The following is a 25,798-nucleotide window of genomic DNA, read 5'->3' as shown; positions in this document are numbered from 1 at the left end:
GGGCGGTGAGGTGCTGTGGGTGCAGCAGCGGGTCAGGGTGCTGTATCCTCACTCTGGCTTACACCCTTGTTTGACATCCGGAGATGTTCTTGATGGTACTCTGGTGCCTCAGTTTACCCTTCTGCAAGCAGGGACACAGGGCAAGCCGCCAGCACTGAGTCCCTCAAGTGACAGCGGAGATGCATGGCCTCATCCTGCCCATGCCAGGCAGAGGCTGGGGCTCTGAGAGCCTGTTTGGGGGGTCCAGGCCACGTTGCAGTCTGACCCCTTCACCCAGGGTCTGGGCACACACAGAACCCCTCAGGGGGACCCTTTGGTGGCCTCAGGCCCTAGCTTGGGGCATGCTGCAGGGATCCCCGCAGCTCTTGCAGATGGAGGTCAGGGCTCAGTGCTTGGAGCTCACCCAAAATGCGCCTTTGCGCCCGCACACGGATTGACAGTGCAGGTACATACACCTACCTCCCCCAAACACAGGCACATGCGCACACCTGCCTGTGCACACAGCGCACACCCCCAACTCTCCCAACGCAGATCACGCACACCTACAGGTGAACACACAAAATGCACACACCCAGCTCCCGGTGTACACATATAAGCGCTTATTGTTGTCCCCAACAGTGTACACACGTGCGTGCACACGCTGCACGCGCTCAGCCCCTCTGACAATGCACATGGCTGCACGTATGCATGTGCATGCAAACCGCTCTGTGCAATGTATGCACGTCCTCCACTCCCCCAGGGTGTATGCACACCTTAAACACAGTGTGCACACACACACACATACAGGGCATGCTCCCGATGGGTGTGCACAGGCTCCCCTGCACACACACATGCGATGCGCTCACCTCTCCTGGTGCGCGCAGATGTGTATGTGTGCTCAGACGCTCTGCACGCACACATGCGGTGCACGCTCAGCTCACCCAGTACACGCACAAGCACAGACCAACAGCACAAATGTACACACTCACGCAATGCGCTACCTTCTCCCAGCACACACGTTATCTATACATAGACAAACCCTCTGTATACGTGTGCAATGGGTGCAGCACGCACTTGCATGGGTGCACAGATCCCTTGCACACCCCTCTGACAGACTCCCCTCTCCCCACACATATATGTATGCATACCTGGACCCCCTGCACACCCCCCTATGCACTCCCCTCTCCCAGCACCCCCATGCATGCACGCCCTGCCCCCCCACACACACACACTGCGGCCCGCCCAGCCCTCTGCGCCCCCGGCCCCATCCCCGCCCGCGGCCCCGCACAGGGCAGCCCCGGGCCGGCTCTCGGCGGGCCGGTCCCGGGGCGCTCCCCCGGGGCTGCCGCAAGCCCGGCCCTCCCCGGATGACTCCCTTGACGTGCGCTAGCAAATGGGAGCGGGGAGGGGTGTTGCTGCCTGCCTGCCACTTGTTGCAAAAAAAAAAAAAAAAAAAAAAAAAGGGAAAAAAAAAAGGGAAGAAAGAGAGAAAGAAAGAAAAGAGGGAAAAATCCCACCCACCCTCATCTGCTGCGGAATAAAAGAAATATCGGCGGGCGCGGCGCCATGTGAGCGGCGGGCCGGGACCGGGCGGAGCAGCCGGCCGAGCCCCCCGGGACGGCGGGGCGAGCCCCGGCGGCGCTCGGAGCCGGCGGCATGGTGGAAAACCCCAGCCTGGCGGCCAAACCCGCCCTGGTGAGGGCCGGCGCGGCCGCACCGCGACGGGACGGAGCGGAGGGGCCCCGGTAGCGCCGGGGTGCACGGTGGGAGCGGGGTGGGCGCACCCCCACTGGGACAGGATAAGGCAGGGAGCGGGATGGGGGTCCCCGGTGGGAACGGGAGGAGGGTCCCGGGAGGACAGGGCGCCCGGTGGGACCGAGGAGGGATCTCCGGCGGGACAGGGACAGGGTCCCCGGCGGGGCCGGGGCGGGGTGGCGGGGGGGGGGGCTCGGTAGGAGACGGTCCCCGGTGGGACCGTCGGGGCGGAGGTCTCCGGTGGGACCGGGGAGGGGTTCCCCGGTTAAGACGCGGTCCCCGGTGGAACCGGGGCGGGCGGTCCCAGCAGGACACGGGTCCCCAGCGGACCGAGGAGGGGTGCTCCCCGCAAGACAGCGACGGGGGTCCCGGGTCGGACCTGTCCCCGGTGGGAGCGGGGAGGGCGTCCCCCGGAGGAGCGGGGATGAGGTCCCGGAGGGCCGAGTCCCCGGTAGGGCAGGGTGCCGGGTGGTCCCGGCGGGCGAGGCAGCCCCTCCGGCAGCGGGTGCCGCGCCCGGTGCGGCGGCAGCTCCGCGGCCAACTTTTGGGCAGGCCCCCCGGGAGCGAGAGGGAGAGCGGGTGGCGTGGGGGTGCTTCCTCCCCTCCCTCCTCCTCCTCCTCCTCCTCCTCCTCCGGCGGCGGCGGCGGCGCTGAGGCCGTGCCCTGTGCCCGCAGCCGGCCGCCCCGCCGCGGGGGCCGGGGGCGGCGGGGGGGCTGCGCTTGGCGGCGGTGATGGAGAGCCTGCAGCGGCAGCAGGCGGCCCGCCTGGCCCGCGGCCCCGACGGCGCTCCCCGACGGCCCCCCGTCGAGCCCGGCCCCGGCCCCGGCCCCGGCCCCGGGCCGCCGCCCGCCGCTCCCCGCCGCCGCCCGGCCCCCGGCCCGCGCCCGCCGCCCGCCGCCGCGGGGGAGGAGGAGGAGGAGGAAGAGGAGGAGGAGGAGGAAGAGGAGGAGGAGGAGGAGGAGGAAGAAGGGGAGCCCCGCGACCCCGCCCCCCGCACCACGAGTGGACCTACGAGGAGCAGTTCAAGCAGGTAAGGAGGCATCTGCCGCACCGGCACCAGCACGGGCCGCTCCAGGCGGGCAGCCCCGCTGTCCCCCCACGGCCCCCAAACTCGGGGTTCAGCCCTTCCTGAATGGATGCTGCTTATGCCCCCACTGCCCCCAAACCTTGTCTGCATCCCACCCTAAATGGGCAACCCCACTGCCCCAAGCCCCATCCCAGTCCCACCCCAAGCTGACATTCCCAGTACCCCCGTTAACTCCAGACATTATCACCATACCACCCTAAATGGGAATCCCCCAGTCCCCCTCCACTGGCCCCAAACCGCATCCCAGGCAAGCACAGTCAGTGCAACCCAACACCCCTGTCCCAGAGCCCCATCCTGCCCCAAATGGGTACCCCTGAATGTTCCTCACTGCCCCTGTCCCTGAGCTCTGTCCCACCCCAAAAGACATCCTCATGTGCTCCCCATCTTCCTGCCACCAAGCCACATCCCCCCCGCCTCATGTCCCCCACCTCCCCCATGTTCCCGCAGCATGATGGGGTGCCCAGTGTCCAGGCACCTCCCTGTGCCCACCCTGACCCATGCAGGCTACATCCCTGGTGCTTTCCATGACGGGCAAAATGGGGTGACCCCTGTCTTTGGAGGTTTTGCGGAGATGGACAAGGGCGAGGGCTCTGGTGCGTGGTCACCCCGAGGAGCTGGCGGGCGGGCGGTGGAACCGAGCTTCCCCGTGTCTCCGCGGGAGCCCGGGTATATTATGGCTGGTCGATGCTGCTCATTGATTTCCTACATTGGCTGGAGGGAGCAGCGCGTTGACCCCGTCACCTCACTCCCGATGGTCATAGGGGAGACCCCTGTGCCATGGAGATCTGGTGCAGGGATGGGGCTCCTGGGGCTTGTATATAGGGTGGAGGAAAGGCCTCTGTGTATTTAATAACGTGCCCCTGCGCGTGGATCCTGCTGGTTGTGCAAGCCCTGGTTTGCATGTGGTGGGTGCTGCGTCGTGCATCGGTGTGAGTGTGGAAGTGTGGATTGTACAGAGCCAGGTCAGATTTGCGCTCCCCGTGTGCTCGGCTTCATCCTGCGGAGAGAGAAGGGTGACACTGGTGGCAGAATGGGTGACAGGGAGGATGTGTCGAGGGGACAGAGCAGGCAGATTATGTCCCCGTGCAGCTGTTGTGTGGCTTTTTAGGATGGCACTGCTCAGGGGACAGTGGGATGAGGGGACGTACCGGCTTAGCCATAGTGGCACTGGCAGGAGGGGACGGGGACAGCAGCAGGGACCCGACTTTTGGGTGCCATGGGGCCATGCCGCTGCCTTTTCTGTTTCGAGATTGCACAGCGTGGTGTTATTTGGAGGGGCCAGGGCTCACACCCCTGGGCGCCCGCCTGCGAGGCGGCAGGTATGGGTGCAGGCAGGGTGCAGGCAGCGTGTGCCCCGCGGCCGTGCCTGGGGAGGCTGCCGGCGCTGGACGCTGCCTCGAAAGCAAACCCAGGGAGGGCCGGAGTGGGTGCGCTGCATAGGCCGAATATCTCGTCCGGGAAGTGTTACATTACACCCCACTGCGCAGAAAAAGGCTGACTGTCCGGTTCCTGGGGTCAGCCGGGAGGTGGGAAGCAGCTCCTCCCTCCCGGGCCTGGGGAGGCTTTACGCAGAGAAAGCATGCCCGGCATTTCTCTTCCTTCAGCCTCACACCCTGCTCCTGGCTGGGGCTGTCCACGCTCCCCGTGCGGGGCAGGAGCAAAGCCAGCAGCGCGGTGGGAGTAGCAGGGAGATGGATAGCAGGGGAGGTTGGTGTGGAGTGATAAATCCTGCCACTGCTTCCTGGGGTGAGAGCTGGCTCCTTGCTTGCTTGCTCTCTTTTTTCTCTGACCCTGATCGGAAAGGCAATGGATTGCTGCTCCAGAGATCCACATGTGGGTTTTCCATTTGGTTGCATGTCCCAGCCAGCCCAGGGGACAGCGGGATGTCCCTTATGTTCAGTGCCGCCTGGGTGCACAGGGACAAGGCGACCGATTGCCTCTGGGTGGCTTACACAGGATGGGACAGGGAGAAGGGAAAGGAGTTACTGGGACCTGCCCTGACTTTGCGTGGTGCTGCCCTGTATGGGGTGGCAGTTTGGGGCAGGCTGCGCTGCCGGCTTGCCTTGGGGTCTGCAGGGTGGCTGTCGCTCCTGTCCCTCCCCTGTGATAATCTGGGAGGGGATGTGCCCCTGCCTGGGAGGGGACATAGCCCTGCCTGGGAGAGACATGTCATCGTCGTTGTTGTCGTCCTCCCACCATCCCTCCCGGTCCCTCCCCAGGCTGCAGGGCTGTGCCTCGCCCAGCCTGGGGAACAGGTTCTCTGGTCTCAGCAGGGGCTGAGCGGGCTGGTGGCCATGGTCCGGCTTTTGGAGGTTTCCCAGGGGCTGGGCTGTGATGCTGTGGGACATGGAGGGCGACATGTGCCTGCTGGCAAGCTGCCTGGGCACTGGCAGTGTCGGCATGGGGGTCCTGGAGCCAGGGAGAGATCCTGGCACAGCTGGGGCTCTGGCTCCCACCAGGACCCCTTGCTCGGAGCTGCCTCATCCCAGTGTGGCACCACTGGCATCGCCCGGGATGGGTCTCCGGGTCTGTCCTTGCTGTCATCTTCCTGGCCAGAGGGGACAGCTAAGTGAACAGGGACCCCCCAAATCCAGGCTGGTTTGTGGAGGGTGGGCAGGGAGCCACTTCCCAGGCTCTCTGCAGCAAGGAGGGGGCCCTCATGGGGATGGGGTGGGAGGTGGGTGCAGGACCAGTCAAGGGGGGGTTTCCATGCAGGACAGTGGTGCTAAAAATGGGAGCAGAGGATGAGGTCGCAGCGGAGAAACCCATTGAGGGTTAATAGGCAAACGCTGCTTCGCCCAGGGGAGCATTTTGGGGAATCCCATGTGTTTGCTCTGGTTTTATACATTTCCTGAGGCACCAGTTGGAGGGGGCTGGCGGGACCTTTGCTCTGATCTGGGAGGGCCGCTCTGATGTTACGGGGTTGTGAGACCCCCTCACCCCTGCCTCTTGCATCAGCTCCCGGCGCCAGTCTATGTACACTTGATAAGGACACATGGGTAGAGAGCTGGGCAAAGGTCCGGCAGGTCTCCCGCACCCAGCACTGCGAGGGAGCCCCAGTCCGAGGGTGGGGGGCACCGAGCGGGGTCTGACAGTGCACTATCCATGAACCCCCCCTTCCCTGGGGATGGGGACACCACCAAGTTGCAATGCTGCGGTGCTGCGTCACGCGTTTGACTTGGCAGGCTCTGGGAAGAGCCTGGCATTGCTGCTGCCAGCTCAGCCCCATGAACTCAGCTTTCCCCCCTGGGGAGCCATGCACACACGTCGGGATGGGTGCCCTGGTTTCCTCCACGTGATGGAAGAGCAGTGCCAGGACCCAGGGCTTCCCTCTCCATCCCCCGGCTCTTCCCGGAGGTTGCACCACAGGAAGGCTCTGGGCAGGAGGGACTCAAACGCCTGGGTTTTGTGCCCAGCCTTCCAGCAGTGGAGTGTTTGCTGGCAGAAGGATGCCCTGCCTTCCTGGGCCCCGCCAGCGCATTCAGACCCACCTGGTTGTGGCTGCGGGGATCAGGACCCCTCGGAGCTCCTTCCTCCCTGCCCAGGAGCAGCTGAGTGGGATAAGCCCCAGCCAGCCCTTTGGGGACTCTCGGGTGTCTGGTAGCCTCAGCAATTAATTTGGGGGTGGCTGGCTTTGCCAGCAGCTGTTTGCCATCATCCTCAGCCAGTCCTGGGGTGGCTGTTCCTCCTCTCCTCGTGGTGCTGCTCCTGCCCCGTCTGTCCCTGATGCTGGCAGTTGCCCCTTGCACCCACCTGCCCTTTACGCTCATTTAGGGGGGGCTCACCGGCTATGAACGCATGCACTCACATCTCAAAGCCTGGAGGAAAGTGCTCCAAGTTGACCGTAGCCCTCCTTGTGCCACAGTCCTCCACCCCACGCCTCGGGGTCATCCCAAAATGGGTTGGCAGGGCCTGCGGTGTGCACCCTCCTGCCTCCATCCCCGTTGCTTTCTCCTGCAGGGTTGTCCCTGCCTGCTAGAGAATGGAGGTGGCTCAGGAGGGGGACCCCAGGAAGAGGGAGGTGGTCTCCCTGCCCCAGGCCCCCACCCCCCTTCCACCGCATCTTCAACCCAGGTGCAGGGGCAGCAACTGCAGGGCTCCCGGGGCTAAATTAGAGGGTCTCTGGTTACACTGCAGAGGCAGCAGGGATGGATGTGGTGTTTGCTCCTGTCCACAGCTGCCTGGAGGCTTCTCACCAGCAAACCTGCAGGCAGAGCTCTGCCCTGGGGCCAGGACTACCTGCAGCGGGGACGTGGCTGTGGCCGCAAGGGTCAGCATGCTAATCCCCAGCAGCAGCAGCTCTGGCAGTCCAGCACAAGTGCAGGGGCACAGGGCAGGAGCGGGGGGCTGCTGGGGTACGGCTGGGAGTGCATATAGAGTTGTTCTGGGCGTGTGTGTGCATAGGGACCAGCGTGAGTGTATGGATCCATATAAGTGCCCATATGAGTGTAGGGGTATGCCTGTGTATGTCTGAACCCATGTGAGTGCTGATGCATGTGTGTGGACCCATATGAGTGCCCACGTGTGTAGGCACCCCTGGGAGACCCTATGTGTGTGTATGGATCCGTATAAGTGCCCAAGTGTGTATGAACCCCTGTGACTGCTGGTATGTGTTTTTGAACCTATATGAGTGTCCAGGTGTGTATGGATGTGGCCAAGTGTGTATGGACCCATATGTGTGTGTGTGTAGGGTGTGTATGGCAGCGTGTGTGTGCCCACATGCGTATGGTGTGCCCATGCATGTCTGAACACACCCGTGTGTATGTATAGGGACACGTGTAGTGTTCCAGTGGATATGGGCACTCCTGCGCATGTATGGACCAGTGTCTCCATGTACAGAGCCATATGGACCCATGGGTGTTTGGGGCAGGGTTTGGGGGCTGAGCTCCCCTCCACAACCACCCCTGCACCCCTTGCCCCAGCCTATGGGGCTGAGCACCTGAGTCCTGGTGGGTGTCAGCCCTCTGCCCCTCCTGCTGCCCCCCAGGGCCCTTCCCAGCCCTGCTGCAGTCTGAGGGATGCTGAGAGCCTCGGCGGCTGCTGCGACACCATCTCCCAACTGGGGGATCCCAAGGGCTTGGTATCGGGGGCTCCAAATATGAGGTGTAAAAACTAATCACAGGTGTGAGAATAAAGGCGCTGCAGGCAGGAGAGGAACGCCGGCAAGAGCCCCCACCCCGCAGCTGCCCCCTGGCTCCCTCCCCAGCTCCTGCCCTGGAATTGGATGTGAGTAGGGAGTTCGGGGGGGATGCACCCCCTTGGGCCTCCACTAATCCTCTAATTGGGTTAATAATGGAGGTAAATCCCCTATGCAGCAGCAGGCTGGGCAGGGCTGTGGCGGGGGTGGGGGGAATATGGCCCCAGGGAGGTGGGATCTGGTCCCACCGGGGTGCCCATGGGGTTTTGCAGGTGTGTGGGGGTGTGGGAGTGAGCTCAGGTGTGCTTGGGGGTCAATGTGCACAGGGGACAGTGTGTATAGGAGGTGTGTGAGCATGCACCAGGGACAGAGTGTATAGGGAATGCATTGAGCATGCACAAGGTGTGTGTGGGTGTGCAGGGAAAGTGTGTATAGGGGTTGCGTGAGTGTGCACAGGATGTGTGTTTATGTGCACAGTGGGAATGTATAGGTGATGTGGCAGCATGCACAGGAGGTGTGTATCTGTGCACAGGGAGAGTGTATAGGGGATGTGTGAGTGCACAGAATGTGTGTACAGAAGGAGAGTAGGTATAGGAGGTGTGTGAATGTGCACAGGGTGGGTGGGTATGTACAGGGAGAGTGTGTAAAGGGGATGGATGAATGTGCACAGGGAATGTGTGTGCACAGGAAGAGTGTATAGGGAGTGTATGAGCATGCATGGGGGGCTGTGTGTGCAGAGAGAGAGCACATATAGGGGCTGTGTGAGTGTGCACGGGACGGTGTTTGCCCAAGGAGAGCATGCCTGGAGGTGAGTGCGTGCAAGGAGAGCATGCACGATGTGTGCGTGTGCAGAGCAAGCTGGAGCCTGTGTGAGTGTGTGGGTGGGGGTACGCTGGGTGTGTGAGTGTGCACAGGGCAAGTGTGCTGGGCACTGTACATGGGGGCTGTGGTGACCTGTCCTCTGGGGCACAGGGCACCCACTGGGGATGCCCGTGTTGGCAGGGCCACGTTCCCCCACTCTAGGCTGCAGCTCAGGGTTGCTCCGTCCTGGATCCAGCGTCCACATTCCATGTCTGGTGGTGGGGGGGGGTGAGCACCAGCCACCGACGCCCTTGGCTCTTCCAGTGGCGGAGGCGGGGACGGGGTCTCTGTCGAGGGGGTTGCCACAAACCCTTCCTCCCCCATCGTCCCTTCAGAGCAGCCGGAGGAAGGGGCTGGGGCCGGAGGTGCACGGGGAGGTCACCAAGCAGCCAACACACATCCCAGGCATGTGCACAGCCCCCCCAGGTGTGCACCCCCATACTCACCCAGCCCTATAGCGGGTGTGTGGATGTACAGACCCCCACGTGTGCAAGCACGCACCCCGTTTGCACACCTATGCACGTATAGTGAGTGTGCGCATGCATGTCCCTTGGGGGACACCTGGGGTGGTGCTGGTGCTGGAGGGGGGTCCCCCAGCTCTGGTCACTGTGGGAGGGAGGGACGGAGGGGGAGGCAGGGATGGAGAGGAAAGCAAGGATGGAGGGGGAGGCGGTGGCGTGGCAAGCGCTGGCGGGTCAGGGAGGTTAACCCGAACAAATCCCCTCATTGACTCCCTGCCTGTTCAGCCGTGAACAACTAACAAGGGGCTGAGCGTGGGGGACGCACGCTCGCCAGGAGCCAGGACACCCTCCCGCCCACCGCGCCGCAGCCCCCAGACAGACAGATGTGGGACAGTGGGATGGCAGGACGGGGATCCAGATGGTGCCTGCAGTGGCACCACGCAGCATGTTTCCTCTGGATATGTGGCTCCAACCCCCGGGGGAGCCATGCTAGCACCCTGTGCCTCAGTTTCCCCTCCTGCAAAATGGGTTGAGGAGGAGGCTGGGAACCCTGCGAACCTCCCCTTCACCCCAGGGCCAGGCTGCAGGTGGGGGGCTGCCTTCCCAAGGCCAGCATTGCCAGCAAAGAGTCCCTTACCTAGCGCAAAGCCAGGTTAATGTTTGCAGCAGGCAGCTCTCCTGGGAGCGGCGGCACCCGCCACGGCAGGGAGGGGGGTTTTAATGACCTGCTGGATCCGCTGCATTATCAGCGCTGATTAAACCTGCTGCTCTGTAAAGCACTGTTAAATATTAAGCATGACGAAAGGCTATGGGGGGAGCCATGGCACTGGGAGAGGGCTCCGGACAGGAGTGTCACACCGGTGGAGTGACTGCTGAGGCTGGGGATGTTGGGGTGAACGAGCACCCCCGCATCCACTGGGGCTGTGGGGTCAGGGGAGCAGCCCCCCCTCAAGAGCCAGCAGCACCTTCGAATGCAGCCAGCATCTGGGCAAAGCCATCCCGTAACCATTAACTTATTAACGGCTGGCGGCGGAGGCGAGTGGTGGCTCGCAAGGTCAGGGGGTGGTTTGTGCCCGGCGGGGAGCACGCTGCCCCCCAGCTCCAGGGACAAGGGGGTGGACTTGCAAACTCTTGGCTCCCTTGTGTGTGCCCCGTGGTGGGGGGGCTCTGGCTGTGGCCTGCACCCTGGAGTGCACAGGGCTCTGCACCACTGGGAATAGCCAGTCTCTGTGGTTGCAAGCCTGAGGGGTAAACTGAGGCACTGACGGCTTTGCCATCCCCCCATCCCATCAGGACACAGTGGAGGACACCCCATTGTCCAAGTGCCTGGCCATGCACTGTATCCCTGGGGAAGGAGCCAGGGACCCCCAGCTCAGAGACGATAGTGATGCTCCGGAGGGGTGCAAGGACTCCAAAATAGCCTGTCAGCAGTTGGCCACCCATGGCACGCGGCTGCACCCCGGGGGGCTGGGGTTGTGCACGGAGAAGAGCATCGCCTGAGCTCCCTGCGTGAACAGCGGCCAGATGGAAAAATTAGCAGTGCGGCTAATCAATGTGGTGCATATTAAGCGGCTCGGGGTTGCGGAGTGGGATGCAAGGCGGGGGGGAGACAAGCAGGGTCCAGGATCGATACGGCTCATATTAAGTGGATTAAATCCTGGTTGCCGATCTCACCCCTTGCTGCCAGCAGGAGGTGGCAGCTGAGCAGGGGCTGCGGGGGGTCTCGCTGCGATCGCTTCCCTTCGCAGCAGGGCTGTGGGGAGGCCATGGGGGTAGCTTACCTGGGCAGGGCAGCCTGGAGATGCCTGGGGGATGGCTTAGCACCTCACCGCATCCTTCCTCTGTCTAGGGGATCAGCTGGGCTATGGCATGCCAGCGACCCCAGCTCCAGCCCTACAAGCCCTCCCCACCCCACTCCCGGGTGAGTGAGAGGTGCTAATGATGTTATTTAATCGCGGTGAGGAGGAGGGGGAAGCACAAGGTCTATTCGCGTCCCTTTAATAAAACATGTTCGACCGGCTGACCTTTAACCTGCCCGACAAGCCCCGTTATCCCCATCCCTTAAGGAATAAAGACGTCGCCATGGCAATGGGATGACGGGAGGGAGCGGAGTCCCCGGAGCTGCACCCGCGGTGGAGTGGGGATGAGGACATCCTGCTCTGGCCCTGCACCAGCACCCGAGCGGCAGTGCGGGGTGTAGGTGGGGTGGTGCTGGGGGTGCTGCGGCTTTCGGGGGAGCCAAGCACCGTGGATAGGGTCCCCAAGGTTGGCAGAGCAGAGCTGCGCTGTGCACCGGTGGGATATCGATCCCCGGGCTTGACAGTTTAATACTTCTGTTTATAGAGGAATATAGTTACATCGATGGCGTTAAATGAGTTACTAATTATATCAATACAAACACGATTAAAAGGGTCCTTGCTCATAGGTCACCGCAAGCAGGAGCCGCTGCTGGCATTGCACAACTGCCCCCAGGCAAGGCCTGCCCAACTGCTCCGAGGTGGATGGGATGCTCTGGGGTGCTGTGTGCTCCTGCGGGGTGGGAGGTGTCCATCTGGGGGTCTGTGCCTGTCTGGGGTTGTGCGTGCCCGTCTGGGGCTGTGCATGCCCGTATGGGGCTGTGCATTCCTGGCTGGGGTTGTGTGTGCCCATCTAGGGTTGTGCATGCCTGTCTAGAGTTGTGCATGTCCATATGGGGGTGTGTATGCATGTATGGGGTTGTGCATGCATGTATGGGGTTGTGCCTGCCCATCTGGGGTTGTGAGTGCCCATCTGGGGTTGTGCGTGCACATACAGGGTTGTGTATACACATGCGGGGTTGTGCATGTCCGTCTGGGGTTGTGCATGCACATCTGGGGTGCGTGCCCATGCAGGGCTGTGCATGCACCTATGGGGTTGTGCATGCTCGTGCAGAGTAGCGTGCACCCAGGAAAGGCTGTGCATGCTCACCTGGGGTTGTGCCTGCCCACCTGGGGTTGTGTGTGCCCATGGGAGGCTGTGCACATCTGGACATGGTTGTATGTGCCTGTGTAAGGGATTTGTGCCTGTGCAGGTTGTGTGTGCATGTAAAGGGTTGTGCACACTCACGTGATGTTCTGTGTGCCCATGCATGGTTGTGCACACTGATGCAGGGTTGTGCATGCTTGTGCAGGGTTATACGTGCCCGTGCAAGCTTGTGTGTGCCCCTGGGGGGGATGTGTGTGCATGTACAGGGTTGTGCACATGCTTGTGTGGAGTTGTGTGTGCCCATGAGGGGTTGTGCACACTCATGTGGGGTCATGTGTGCCCACACAAGGCTGTGCACACTCATGGGGTTGTGCAAGCCCATACAGGGCTGTGCATGCCTGGGTAGGGTTGCGTATGCTTGTGTGGGCTTGTACACTCCCCTGTGGGGTTGTGTCAGCTCGTGTGGGGTTGTGTACACCCACGCGAGGTGTATGTGTGTGTGACTCTGGGGGGTTGTGATCTGCTGCTTAGATGGTTCATCCCCAAGTGAGGCAGGAAGGGACTGCTGTGCCCAACCTGCAGGAGGAGGAGGAGGAGGGTGAGTGGCAGGGCCAGGAGCCCTGTGTAAGGGATGGAGTTGGCTCCTTCCTCAGGACTGGGGCTGTCTGAGGGTCCCTCCTTGCCTGGAGGCTGTGGCAAACCACCACCCATGCCATCACCCGTGCTACCACCCATGCCACCACCCATGCCACCCCTGTGCCGCTCCTGTGAAGCTGTGATGCTTGGATCCCGTAGCCAGCCTTGGCTGGGACTCAGCCCACCCCCATCAGCAAGAAACCCCCAAAACCACCTCCTTTCCAGCCTGAGCATCCCCAAATCTCATGGGACATCTGGTGCATCCCCAGCACACCCAAGGACCCTGCCGGCGGGTCCCCTGTTACTTGGCTCTACTCTTGGCTCCGCTTAAAAGCTGACCTTTGCTCCCCGTTTGATTTAATGTGTTTTTGCATCTTGGTCCCCCACAGATAAAAGGTTAGAGGTTAATAAATGGTGGAAAAATAGATCCCATCACTTGGAGGTCACACCTGTTTCTGGGGCTGGAAGCAGTGGCAGCATGCTCCGGGTGGGATCCTGCCTGCCTTGGTGGTAGGAGAAACATAAGTGGCACCGGGGGGCCCGGTGGAGGCGTGGGTGCAGGAGCCCACCCGCTGGGTTGACCCCCCGGGAAGGCAGTGGCTTTGCCCTGCTGTGGGATGGGCAGCGGTTGCCGGTTTTGGGGGGTTTGCGCCTGCTTTGACAAGCCAGGAGATCGCAGGGGGTAGAAACGGCCTTGGTGTGGAGCAGTGGGGGTCGGAGCCCTGCTGCAGGCAGGGACAAGCAGGGAAATGCAGGCAAAGCCTGGCTCACACAGCCTTCCCGGGGCAGAAACCAAAGCAGCCCCCTGGAGCTCTGCTCCGAGCCTGACCTAGTTACCGTAATCGATGGCTTGAGGAGCTCCTGGGAAAGGGCAGGCGATGAGGAGGGGGCACAGGGCAGGGAAGGGAGCAGCACGGTGGCGGGGAGGGACAGGGTGCTGGCACCCACGGGTCAGGGCACCCTGAGAGCACCCTGCTGCAAGGAGGGGATGGGTTAGTGGCACCCAGAGGGCAAAGAAAGGGCAGGGATGGAGCACCATGGAGTGGCTCAGAGCCAGGCAGTCGGCACCCATGGGTGTGGTGGGAGACTGGCAGTAGCACCCATAGACTAGGTGAGGGACAGGCAGCTGGCATCCATGGCTTAGATGAGGACATGTGTTAGATGTGTCTGTCCAGTGATGGGAACCGTGGGGAGTCTGTAGGAGCATCCCTGCATCCCTGTGTGTCCCCATGTCCCCCCGTCCCTGCATCCCCACATCTCCATCTCCCCCAAGTCCCTGTGTCCCCACATCCCTACGTTCCCATGTCCCTGCATTCCTGCATCCCCATATCCCTGCATTCACGCGTCCCCATCACATCCCTGCATCCCCCCATCCCCACATCCCCGTGTCCCCGGAGCCTGACACATCCCCGCAGCCCAGCTCCCTTTATCTGCCCGGTGAATGATGTGCTGTGTGGAGGGGGGGGGTGCTCCCTTTCTATGGGTTTTTAACTGCCTTTCCCAGCACAATTGTTTTTTAAACGACTCTATTTTGTGCCTGACTTTGTTTTCTACCTTGCATTTCTTTGTATATGTTTTGGAAATCCATTCTGGACTGCTGAGTTTTGTTTCTTTTCAATGGCTTTAAATTCTTACCGGGCTCACTGGGAGGAATTGGTGTCTATAGCGCCTTCGATTGGTGCTAATTTTTCCTTCATGTGCTCTGACTTTTACTGCTAGGCCATCGATCTGGCGGGCTCCAATTTGTCATGGTCACCCAGGCTCTGTGCTGGAATCAGGCGAGCCCTGGCTTTCGCAGGAGCCGGCGCTTCGTGTCCCTGGTGTAGGGGCTGCACTCGCCTCCCCAGTGCTGTCCGTCAGCTCTGCCTGGGGGGTTGTGTCCGTGTGTCCGGACCTGCGTCCATCCAATACACATAAATATGCGCATCGCCGTACATGTGCGTCTGTGCAACCACGTGCACGCTCACCGGCTTGTACACATGCCGGTGCACCCACAAACGTGCCGGGACACACAAGCACCAGTGTTGGTGCACACACGGCGCTGCACTCGTGGTTTCGTGCTCGTGCACTTGCGCACAGTGCACACACATCTGGCTTTGCACACACGCACCCACTGCGGGAAGTCCTTGTGCCTTGCAGGGATGTGTTGCTGCCATGCTCACACCCTGGTCCCCGTATGCAGCTGAGGAAGGTGGATTTGAAGTCCCCATGCCCGGCCAGGGGAGATGTCTTTGGGGTCACCACGCCCAGCCGAGGGAGGAGGATTTGGCAGCGTGTCCCTTTGCAGAGGCACCTCACGCTATCCCTGGCCATCAGTCAGGCCCTGTCTTGCGGTGACACAGCTCAGGCCATGCTTATCAGGTCGTCGATAGTCCTGTCACCCCAGTCAAGTGGGGCAGCCCCAGTGTTCGCAGCTCCCTCACTGGCACCCAGTGCCGTGGCCCTGCCAGCTCCCCCTGCCCCTAGAAGGGACCAGCATCTCCACCGCATGGGTGGATGCGTGTCCCTGTGAATGAGGATGCTGATCCCATGCTGGGACCTGGTGAACACTGTCACTGGGCAGTGTCAGGAGGCTGCTGAGCCAGAGCAGGGCTGAGCATCCCGGTCCCAGGGACCTGCCTGGGGGCCCGGGATTTGCTGCTGCTCTGTCTACATTGGTATCATCTTCCTGGGCTGAAACACTGTTGTCCCTCTGCCTAGTGAGGAAAGGGACAGAGAAACTGAGGCACCGATGCAGTGTCTCTGCAGCAAGGCTGTAAAACAGTTGGTGGTGCGTGAGGAGCCAGCGCCAGCCCCCGAGCACGGGGAGAGCCCAGCGTTGCTGGCATGGAGGGTGCACCGGGGGGTCCCATCCATGGGGCAGGGAGAGCCTCTCATTGCTGGCAGAGAGGGCATGTGGGGCCAGGGGTGATGCCAAGTCCTGGCACAGGCAGGGGCCTTGATCCTGGCATTGACCGTCTGTGCCTCGCACACCCACATGTGCCGGCAGTGCTGACTCCTTTCTCTCCTGCCCCCAGCTCTACGAACTGGACGAGGACCCAAAACGCAAGGAATTCCTGGACGACCTCTTCAGTTTCATGCAGAAGAGAGGTAAAGGTGGGTGGCTGGGGTCGATGCTGCTGGCAGCCCCTGCCCCGGCTGCCTGAGGGGGCTCATGGCATGGCACTGAGCTGCTGCGGGTCTCTACAAGCCCCCCAGGCAGGTCCTGCAGGGTGTCCCCCTACCATCTCCTACACACACTCACATGCATGAACTCACACTCAGCAGATTTGCCCCCATTGCCCCAGGCCGACCCCCCCACGGCATGCCTGCTGGCCAGAGGGTCTCCCCTGCACTCCCCCCCACCCCCAGCTGGGGCTGGTGGCAATGCCAGTTGCGATGCTGTTAGCCCATCGATGCCCATCAGTGATGCCCAGCAGGGATGCCCACTAGCAATGCCCGGCGGGGATGCCAGTTAGCATATGCCTTGGTGACAACCGTTAGCAACACCCGTTAATGATGCCCATTAGCAGTGCCCGTTTTCAGGGCCTTTTAGTGATGCCTGGTGGGGATGCCCGTAGCAGTGCCCGTTTAGCAGTGCCCGGTGAGGATGCCCGTTACTGGCACCTCTTAGCGATGCCCTTGATGCCGCAGGAGTGGGGTCAGCGATCCGGGCAGTGCCGGGCGCCCAGGGGTTAAGGGCTTGCCAGCCGGCCCAGCCGCATCGGAAATCTTTGCTATCGCCATGGGGGGCCAAGCTGGCTCCCGGGGACTCGATAAATGCTTTAACCTTCGCCCTCCCCGGCCGGGCCTGCGACAATTAAAAGTTGCCGAGTGCGGGCGTGTGGCCGGCCGTATTAATTAGAGCCTTTTGCCGGTGTGTGGATTAATGAACATGCCGCTCAATAGCCAGTAAACCCCAGGCAGAGGTTAATGCCGAGCTAATTAACGGGGAAAGGCTGGTGGGGGGGTGCAGGAGCAGCGGAGCTGGCTGTGTGCAGGGCGAGGGTGGGCAAAAAGGGGCAGTCACCCCTAAGTCGTGCCCATGGGAAGGGTGGTGAGGGGCCCACCTGCCCACAGGGTGGCGGTGATCGACTTTTGGGTCGGGCTGAGACCCCACAAATTCGTTTCACTCAGGGCTGTGCTGCAGGGGGCTGGCACAGCCATGGGGCTCACGCTGGAACCCAGTTCGAGGTGGGGGGGCTGTCTGCTGCCCCGTGGGTATCCCTGGTCCCCCTGGCCCTGGTGCAGGGCTGTGGGGAGCGAGCAGGAGCATCAGTGCTAGCTTGGCTCCCCAGCATCCATCAGCCGCAAGATTCATGGGCTGTTCCGCGGCTTCATTATCTCTCTCTCCAGAGCTAATTAACTCCCTCGCCATTGGGGCCGGGCCTAATTAAGCAAGCACCTGGTGGTGCGGGGAGGAGGGAGGGAGCCTGATGCTTCTCTGTCAATGCTGTTCCTCATCCCCCTGTGTCCAGCTGTCCCGCTCCTGTCCCCTCTGTCCCATGCCTCCCCAAGCGGGTGGCATCCCCCAGGGAGGGAGGCAGGTGTGTGGGTGCGGGTGTGCTGGTGTGGGTGTGCGCATGTGGGTGTGTGGGTGCAGGTGTGTGTGCGCCTGTTGGAGGAGTGAGGGATTTTGGAGCCAGGTAGCAAAAAGAAAGGGGGCAGGGGGGCTGCGGGGCAGGGGGGCTGCAGGGCAGGGATAGCATCCTGGGGGTCATTGAAAGCTGACTGAGAAGCAGCACCCATGAGCCAGTGTGGGTGCTGCTGGGGCACCCAGGGGTGCATGGGCAGGGGGCTGTGACCCCCGGGATGTGTCCCTGAGGTGGCAGTGGGCCGGGGGGATTGATGCCTACAGGGTGACCCCTAATGAAAGGGGCTGCATCCACCCTACTGTCTGTCAGGGCATTTGTCAGTGAGGTGGAAAATTACTGGGGCTGAAATATGGGCTGGGGACAGCCCCACTGGGGGGGACATTGGGGACCCCATGGCACGGGGCAGGTCACCCAGCCCCAGTGGCACGTGGGGGTGACTGCTGGGAGGGATCTGGGGGAGCAGGGATGAGGTATCACCCCCATGAGACATGGGGTGCAGGCAGTGGGGCACTTCATCCCCATGCCCTAACCTCTATGGCACCCCCAAAAGTGGTGAGCTGGGATGTAGCGTGACTATTTCTGCATTTGCTCACCGGGGGTCTGCAGGGTCCCCCCCCGTCCCCCCTGCTGAGCCAAGGGCCCTGCCGATAACACGGGGCCATTAATCAATCAAGGAGCTAATTGGAGCGCCACAATGGCCGCATCACCTCCCCGGGCTTTTGTGCTGCTTGCCCTGGCCGGGGCCGGGCCATCACTCTGCGGGGACGCAGACAGGTCCCTTTGTCAGCGGGACTGGGCACCAGCCGCCCGCCCCGCGCAGCCCCGAGATTAATGGCGAGCCGCTTTCATTAGCCATCATGGCTGGGGAGCGGGGAAGAGAAAAGAAGTCTGTGGGCCATCAGTCGGGGGCTGAGACCCCACAAACTCGTTGGCATGTTGGGGTGATGGGGAGCCCTCAAACTGGGCACCCCTGAGGTGATGGGGCTGGTGTCGGCGGCCCCTGGGCAGGGCTGCAGCGCGCCCTGCAGCACGAGGAACTATCGGCCGATATCGAGTCAATATCTCTGCCTTCTTCCCAGGAGGATAAACTCCTCTCCCCCTTCCCAACTGGGTGAACAACACAGACACGCAAAAAAAAAAGTTAAATGAACTCAGTAAAGGAATAAAAAGAGCTCATTTTTCAGGCTTATGTGAAGAAGCCGAGCCAATATCAGGGCCATAAATTAGGGATGCTGGAGGATGGCAGTGAGTGACGGCTTTGTTTGAGGGGCAAAGCGCAGCCGTGACAGCCTCCCCCGGCCAAATGGATGGCTTTCCGATACCACCCGCGCCCCGCAGGAGGAATAAATATGGGGTGGGATGGGACAGGACGGGATGGGATGGGATGGGATGGGATGCTCGTCCCTCCTTGCCCTGCTGCAGCCCCCAGCTGCTGCCTGGACCATTGTCCCGAGGCACTGTGGGGTAGAGCACGGCTGTGGAGCTATTTGGGGGTGCTGGGGAAGTGGGGAGGGGGTTATAAACAGACCCAGTGGCTGTGGGGACCATGCTGGTCCATGCTGGGGTCACAGAGCCCTGGTGACTCCATGTCCCCTCACCTCATGGCCTTGGTGGGGGGGTGATGCTGGGGGACCAGGGGGGTCAGGGTCTCTACTGAGGGCACTTGAAGGGGATTTGGGGTCAGGTCTCTTGAGGGGGAGCGCTGAAGGCCTTTAAGCATTCAGGGGACTTCTGGGGAGGATCTATGGGGTGGGGAGTCTCTCCAGGGACTCTTGGGGGAGTCCCTCTCTATGAGGCTCAGAGGGGGATTTTTAAGAGAGAAAACCTCTCTATAGGGAGTTTTATAGAGTGAGTTCCTCCAGAAGGGTTATGGGGGGAGTCCCTCTTCAGAGAGGGTTATAGGGTGAGTCCCCTTATAAAGTCTAGATGGGGTCTGTCTTTATGGGGCTCTGAAAAGGGGTTACAGAGAGAGTCCTTCTAAGGTGTTCTGAGAGACTTTGGGGGAAGATGGTCTATAGGGAGCTGTAAGAGTTGTGGGGGGACAACCCTCTCTGAGGGCCTCTGGAGGAGGCAGTTTGCCCATCCCACTGTGCCCCCACATCACAGCTAAGACCATACCCAACCCCTCCGACAGCTCCATCGATGGAACCCTGTGCCAGCATGCCAGGGTCTGTCCCGCTCACGGGCATGGTGCCACTCTCCCAGGCACCTTGGGGTCCTGCCTGCACCCCCCGTGCCCGTGGGCGCTCACCCGGCCACGGAGAGACACATCTCCCCTCGGGGGCAGCTGGTACCTGCAGTGGCAGTGGGGACAAGGCGGGGGCCATGTCCACAGGGAGTGAGGGTCCCCGTGGGCTCACCTCGCACCCTTTTCTCTCTCCCATGTGCGGCCGGAAGGGACGCCTGTGAACCGTATCCCCATCATGGCCAAGCAAGTGCTGGACCTGTACACACTGTACCGACTGGTGACGGACAAGGGTGGCCTGGTCGAAGTCATCAACAAGAAGATCTGGCGGGAGATCACCAAGGGCCTCAACCTACCTACCTCCATCACCAGCGCTGCCTTCACCCTCCGCACACAGTGAGCGCCCGGTGGTGGTGGTGGGTGGGGGGCACCCACCGTGGGGCACCCACCCTGGGGCACCCACTGGCTCAGATGTCCCAAAGTCCTCACCAGGGTGCAGCATGGGGTGCCCCAAAGGGGGATGGAGGGCTCTGCCCCTCACCGGATGCCATCCCCACTCCTGTCCCTGCTCAGCAGAGGGCTGGCTGGGAGGCGCATGATGCTGGGTCTCATCCTGGCTCTATCCCCATGCAGATACATGAAGTACCTGTACCCCTACGAATGTGAGAAGCGGGCGCTCAGCTCTCCTGGGGAGCTCCAAGCTGCCATCGACAGCAACCGTCGGGAGGGACGGAGGCAGACTTTCGGCACGGCACTCTTCAACTACTCGCCAGCCAGCACCCCAACTCTGCTGGGCTCCCCCAAAATGCCTCTGCCGGCTCTTAGCATCTCCACACACAGCTGCGGCCAGCTTGGCCAAGTGCACGCTGTTAAGAAAGGTGGGTGAGGACTACATCTGCCCCGTGGCAGGCGTCTCTCCCCAGGGATGGACACTACTCCGGCAGCAGGGATGTTCCCTGTCTGCTCTTGCCCTTTTTGCTTGGGAAAAATAGGAACAATTTTTGTTCTTTTAGTCCTTCTCTGGGACTGAGAAAGGTTTATTTCTCCTGGCTTTGGAGGAGGACCAAGCCCAGATGCTGGGGGTGGTGGCCCACCCTGCTCCATGCTAGTGGGATGGAGGTGGCACCGGCTGGGGATGGGGAGATGGGGTGGCGACGGGGGGACCTGCTGAGGTCTCTCGGTCATTGCAGAGGACGGCGTGCTGGCGGCAGCAGTGCCAGGGCGCATCGCTATCCCGGTGGGACTGGCTGGCCACCATCTCGCAGCGGCACAAGCAGCAGCCGCCTCACAGGCAGTGGTGCTGGAGCAGCTGCGGGAGAAGCTGGACACAGGGGAGCCCCCGGAGAAGAAGGTGGCCCTGACGGCAGAGGAGCAGCAGCGGCTGGTGCAACACGCCCTGCAGCACAACCTCCTGGCTGTGGCCTCCCAGTTCCCCATGAACGTCAAGATCTCCAACCGAGGTAGCGAGGTGCAACACCTCAGCTTGGGTCACCCCATCCCCTGGCACCCCAAGAGGGAGCAGCAGCAGCTGGAGAGGAGCATGGATGCCCAGAGAGGCCGGAGCCCTGCTTCTTTCTCTTGGGCAGGTTCTTGCTTCTGTTTCTCTTAACGCTCATATTGGTATTTCCTTTCCCCAGATGACAGACAGGAGACCGCATTGAACCTGTCCACCAACGGCATTAGCAGTATCAACATGTCAATAGAAATAAATGGAGTTGTCTACACAGGTAAATAGAAGGGCCGCTTGGCCCGTGTAATTGCGGCCGGGAAATCCAATAACTTATAGCCACTGCCTGGCCAGCAAGTCCTTCCTTCAATCTGATGTCTTTACTATAAAATCCATCGTAATGAAGTGGCAGGGCCTGGGGAGAGGGGCCAGGAGAAGGAGGGGGTCAGCAAGGATGGAAATTGACCCCCAGCAGGGGTAGCAATGAAGGGACAAAGTGAGGGATGGATGGATGGATGGATGGATGGATGGATGGATGGATGGATAGATGGATAGATGGATGGACGGACTTGGTCTGAGAAGTGCAAAAAGGCACCTGGGGTCATCCCCCACCACAGAGTCCAGCAGTCAGGGCTTGGATTTGGGGTCAATCCAATGCTGGTGTGCCCAGAGGGTCTCTGGCGGGGTGCAGGGGTTGGCTGGTTGCAGAGCATGGCGTTGGGTGCAGAGCAAGATGTTGGGGTGCTTTGCTGGAGCAGAGGCGTCTTTGGGTGCCGATGTGCACCTACCTGGTATGGTTCACCTCATGCCCCCCAGCTCCCTGCCTGCCGCGCTGAGACACCCCCAGTTAAAATCGATGGCTTTTCCTTCAGGACTTAAATACTTAATGAGCTGCAAAGCTGAGGGCTAGTCAGCACGTGGGGCTGCCAGCCAAATGGTGCCAGGCCACCCCAGGGGCTGCCCCACACGGGTGAGGGTGGCTGGGCCAGGGGAGGCACTGAGGGTGATGGGGGGGACTGGAGCCCCCAGGGGTGCTGGTCCCACCCTCCCCAGCCTGGGTGCTGGGGGCCAGGCGAGCGGAGCCCCCAGCCCTGGACTTGCCCTAACCCCCTTGCTCTTGCTCCCCAGGCGTCCTCTTCGCCCGCCGGCCCCCAGCCCCTCCGGCACCCGGTGGAGGGAGCACCCAGAGCCGGCCGAACCCTGTGCCCCCCCGAACCCACTGGTCCCAGCCCCTCGCACAGCCACACTCCCGCCAGCGCCTCGCCGTAGGGGAGATGGCCCCCCACCCCCAAAGCAGCTGCGGGTCCCCAGGGCCTGAGGGGCTGAGCTGTGGGACCCAGCTGGGCCACCAAGGTGGGATGGGGGACCCAAAGGTGCCTCTTGCTGCAATACTGAGCTGTGTCCGTGCAAGGCTGTGGGCACCCACGTGGCCCCTTTTGTCCCTTACCCCCATGTGTGGGACCCCTTCCCCGCGCGTGCCCCCTGACACACGCACTGTCCTTCCCCGGTGCCCCCCCATACAGCTCCTGCCTGCCCTGCTGCCTGGGGCACCCCTGGGCCCCGCATGCTGCATCCCCTACCCACTGCAGCCCCTATACACACCTCAGTGCACACACTGTGGCCCCTATACCCACCTCAGTGCACGCACTGTAGCCCCTATACACAGCTCAGTGTGCACACTGCATCCTCACATTGCCATGCTCAATGGACACGCTGCATCTCTTACTTACTGTCTGCCCTATACACATCTCTATGCACACTGCATTCCTTATACACACTCTCGATGCATACGCTGCATCCCCTACACACTGCATCCCCTATACACAGCCCCAGTGCACGCACTGCATCCCCTATACACACCCTTGGTGCCCACATTACCTTACCTGTGCACACCCCCAGTGCAAACACTGCAGTCCCTATACGCTGCAGCCCCTGTAAACTGTAGCCCCTGTACACTGAATGCCCTATATACTGCACCTCTTACCCACTGCAGACCCTGCAACACAGCCCTGCCACGCTGCTTGGGCTCACTGCCCCCACCCTGAGACACCCCTGGGGTCCTGGGTGCCCCCTGGCCACCCCAGGGTGGTGGCACCTCAGCACCCCAGGTCCTCAACTCAGGGGGGGGTCACCCTGGGGGGCAGATACTGGGGAAACTGGTGGGACTGCTGGGGGTGAGATGTGATGGGTTGTTAGATGGGGATGGAGCTTTTTGGGGTGGGGCTGGGGTGGGGCTTAATATCAAGGTGGGGCTTAATATCGAGGTGGCACTGGGAGGAGCTTGTTGGTGGGGGCAGGGCAGGGAGGCCCAGCAGTGCCCCCCACTACCAAAGACAGCCCAGACAGCGGGGTCCCCAGCCGGGCAGGGAGACGGAGGGCACCGCACAGGGCACTCCAAACTACCTCGTTGGGGCTGGGCGGGTGCCTCCCCCCCCGGCTCACACCCCTGGGTGCCAAAGCAGGCGAGCGTGGAGCCATGCTCACCTCTACCTCAGCACGGGGGGCCGGGGCTCAGTACCACTGGGCTCCCCCCGGCACTCCCACTGCGGCCGCGCTACTCTGTGTATCTATTAAAGGAATTGAACTGCTGAACCAAACCGGTGTTGAGGGTGATATGCATGACATGGTGCCACCCACCAAGCTCCAGTGCCGAGGCTGGGGACAGTTTGGGGGTGCAGGACACCCCCACAGCCCATGACAGCTTGGGGTAGCAGCTATAGTGCCTGAGGTTTCACAGCTCGCCTCACCTTTGCCTCCAGCACAGGGTTGCCTCAGTTTCTGGGGGCTCTGGGTTGCAAACAGGTGCCCTACACCCACCAGAGACCTCAAGCATGGGCTGGATCAGACAGGACACCAACTCCAGCCGTGCCAGCCAGGCTGTGGGTCTGCTTGGCCCCACAAGTTGCCCAGTGGCAGCTCAGCCATGGGTGGGGACCCCATTAGGGTGCCTGTGCCAGGCAAGGGGCAGAGCTGTGGGGCTGCTAAGGCCATGGCCATGGGGCTGTGACGTTGCACCAGGCGAGATGCAAGCAGTGCTGGGCCAGCCTGGCACCTGTGCAGCACCCACAGAGGGCATGGGTGACCCAGCTGGAGCTGGAAGGGAGACGCAAGCACACACATGGGTGCTCACAGGTGCATATATGGGTGCACATGGGAAAGCATGGAGACATGCAGGCAGTTATGTCGCCACACATACGTGCAGATCCCTTGTGCTCCCTCTCAGAAACTCGGTGGCATGCATTAATGCATGCACACTCACACATGGTCACACTCGCACATATGTGTGTGAACGGACGTGCTCACACATGCACCTGCTCTTGCACACGCATGCAGCCACCCACACATATGAAGAGGCACAGTGGGCTCCCATGGGGACAGACACTCCTGCCAACGGCAGCCATGAGGACAGACACCCCCCCCCCCGCCACCCATGAAGCCAGGTCCCTGGCACCCAAGGGGCCAGAACCTCCTGTTTCAGAGGTCGCCCCTGGGGACACCCCCAGCCCCCTCGGGGACACCCCCAGCCCCTTGAGGACACCCCCAGCCCCTCTTGGGACAACCCCAGCCCCTCTGGGGACACCCCCAGCCCTCTGGGGACACCCCCAGCCCCTCTGGGGACACTCCCAGCTCCCTCGGGGACACCCCCAGCCCTCCCGGGGATATTCCCAGCCCCACTTGGGACACCCCCAGCCCCTCTGGGGACAACCCCAGCCCCTCTGGGAACACCCCCAGCCCCCTCGGGGACACCCCCAGCCCCTCTGGGGACACTCCCAGCCCGCCGGGGACACTTCCAGCTGCTCTTGGGACACCACCAGCCCCTCTGGGGACACCCCCATCCCCCGGGGACACCCCCGGCCCCTCTGGGGACACCCCCAGCCCCCTGGGGACACTCCCAGCCCCTCTTGGGACACCCCGGCCCCTCTGGGGACACTCCCAGCCCCTCTGGGGACACCCCCAGCCCCCCGGGGACACCCCCGGCCCCTCTGGGGACACCCCCAGCCCCCCGGGGACACTCCCAGCCCCTCTGGGGACACCCCCAGCACCCCGGGGACACCCCCAGCCCGGACCCCCGGGCCCAACCGGGCGGCGCGGGCGCTGTCCAGGGTGCTGCAGCGGCGCTGCCCGCTCCGGCCCCGGCCTCGGGGCAGGGACACGTGGGGACACGGGGGGGACATGTTGGGGACACGGAGGGGACGCGGGACCCGTGCAGAGGACCCCAGGGCTGCCCCGGGCCGGGTCGGGCAGAGGGTCCCTATAGGTGGGTATGAGGGTGAGGGGTGTGTGAACGTGGGAGTGGGGGAGGGGGGGTGTGTGCATGAGTGTGTGTGGGAGTGTGTGTGTGCACCAGGCTGCAGCAGGATCTCCTGTGCATCTGTCTGTCTGTCTGTCTGTCTGTCTGCCAGTGTGTGCACTGGGCTGCAGTGGGGTTTCCCTCTGTGTGCGTGTGTTTGTGTGTGTCTCTGTGTGTGCCCCAGGCTGCAAGATGGTTCCAGGGTGTTCGCTCTGGGGTACGGGTGCCAGGGCTGTATGGGTGCGAGACAGCTAAGCCCTGGCACAGAACTCTTTGAGCCATGGCACAGCCCGGCACAGACCACCAAGCAGAGCCGGAGTGGGATCGATGCAGCCTTGATTGGGGTCTTGTGTCCCTGTCACTGCTGGGCAGCACTGGCCACAGCTCATCGAGCACCAGGGCCCTGGGGATCTGGGAGGACACACGCGGGCCCACGTCCCC

General features: G+C 62.2%; 1 protein-coding gene across 1 annotated transcript; it reads left to right on the top strand.

The window, feature by feature from the left end:
* Window positions 1-1,635: 1,635 nt before the first annotated feature.
* ARID3C (AT-rich interaction domain 3C) lies at window positions 1,636-22,335 on the top strand. The gene is given in 10 exon segments (XM_072860314.1): window positions 1,636-1,674; window positions 2,410-2,719; window positions 2,722-2,765; window positions 15,878-15,956; window positions 19,832-20,015; window positions 20,253-20,497; window positions 20,810-21,079; window positions 21,257-21,346; window positions 22,195-22,273; window positions 22,275-22,335. Coding segments are annotated over 10 exon segments (1,401 nt in total).
* Window positions 22,336-25,798: the final 3,463 nt, after the last annotated feature.

Source organism: Ciconia boyciana, chromosome 4 (genome assembly GCF_034638445.1).
Source record: "Ciconia boyciana chromosome 4, ASM3463844v1, whole genome shotgun sequence".
Taxonomy (NCBI): Eukaryota; Metazoa; Chordata; class Aves; order Ciconiiformes; family Ciconiidae; genus Ciconia; species Ciconia boyciana.
Note: the sequence above shows the minus strand (reverse complement) of the source record. Positions and strands in the feature narration are given on the sequence as shown.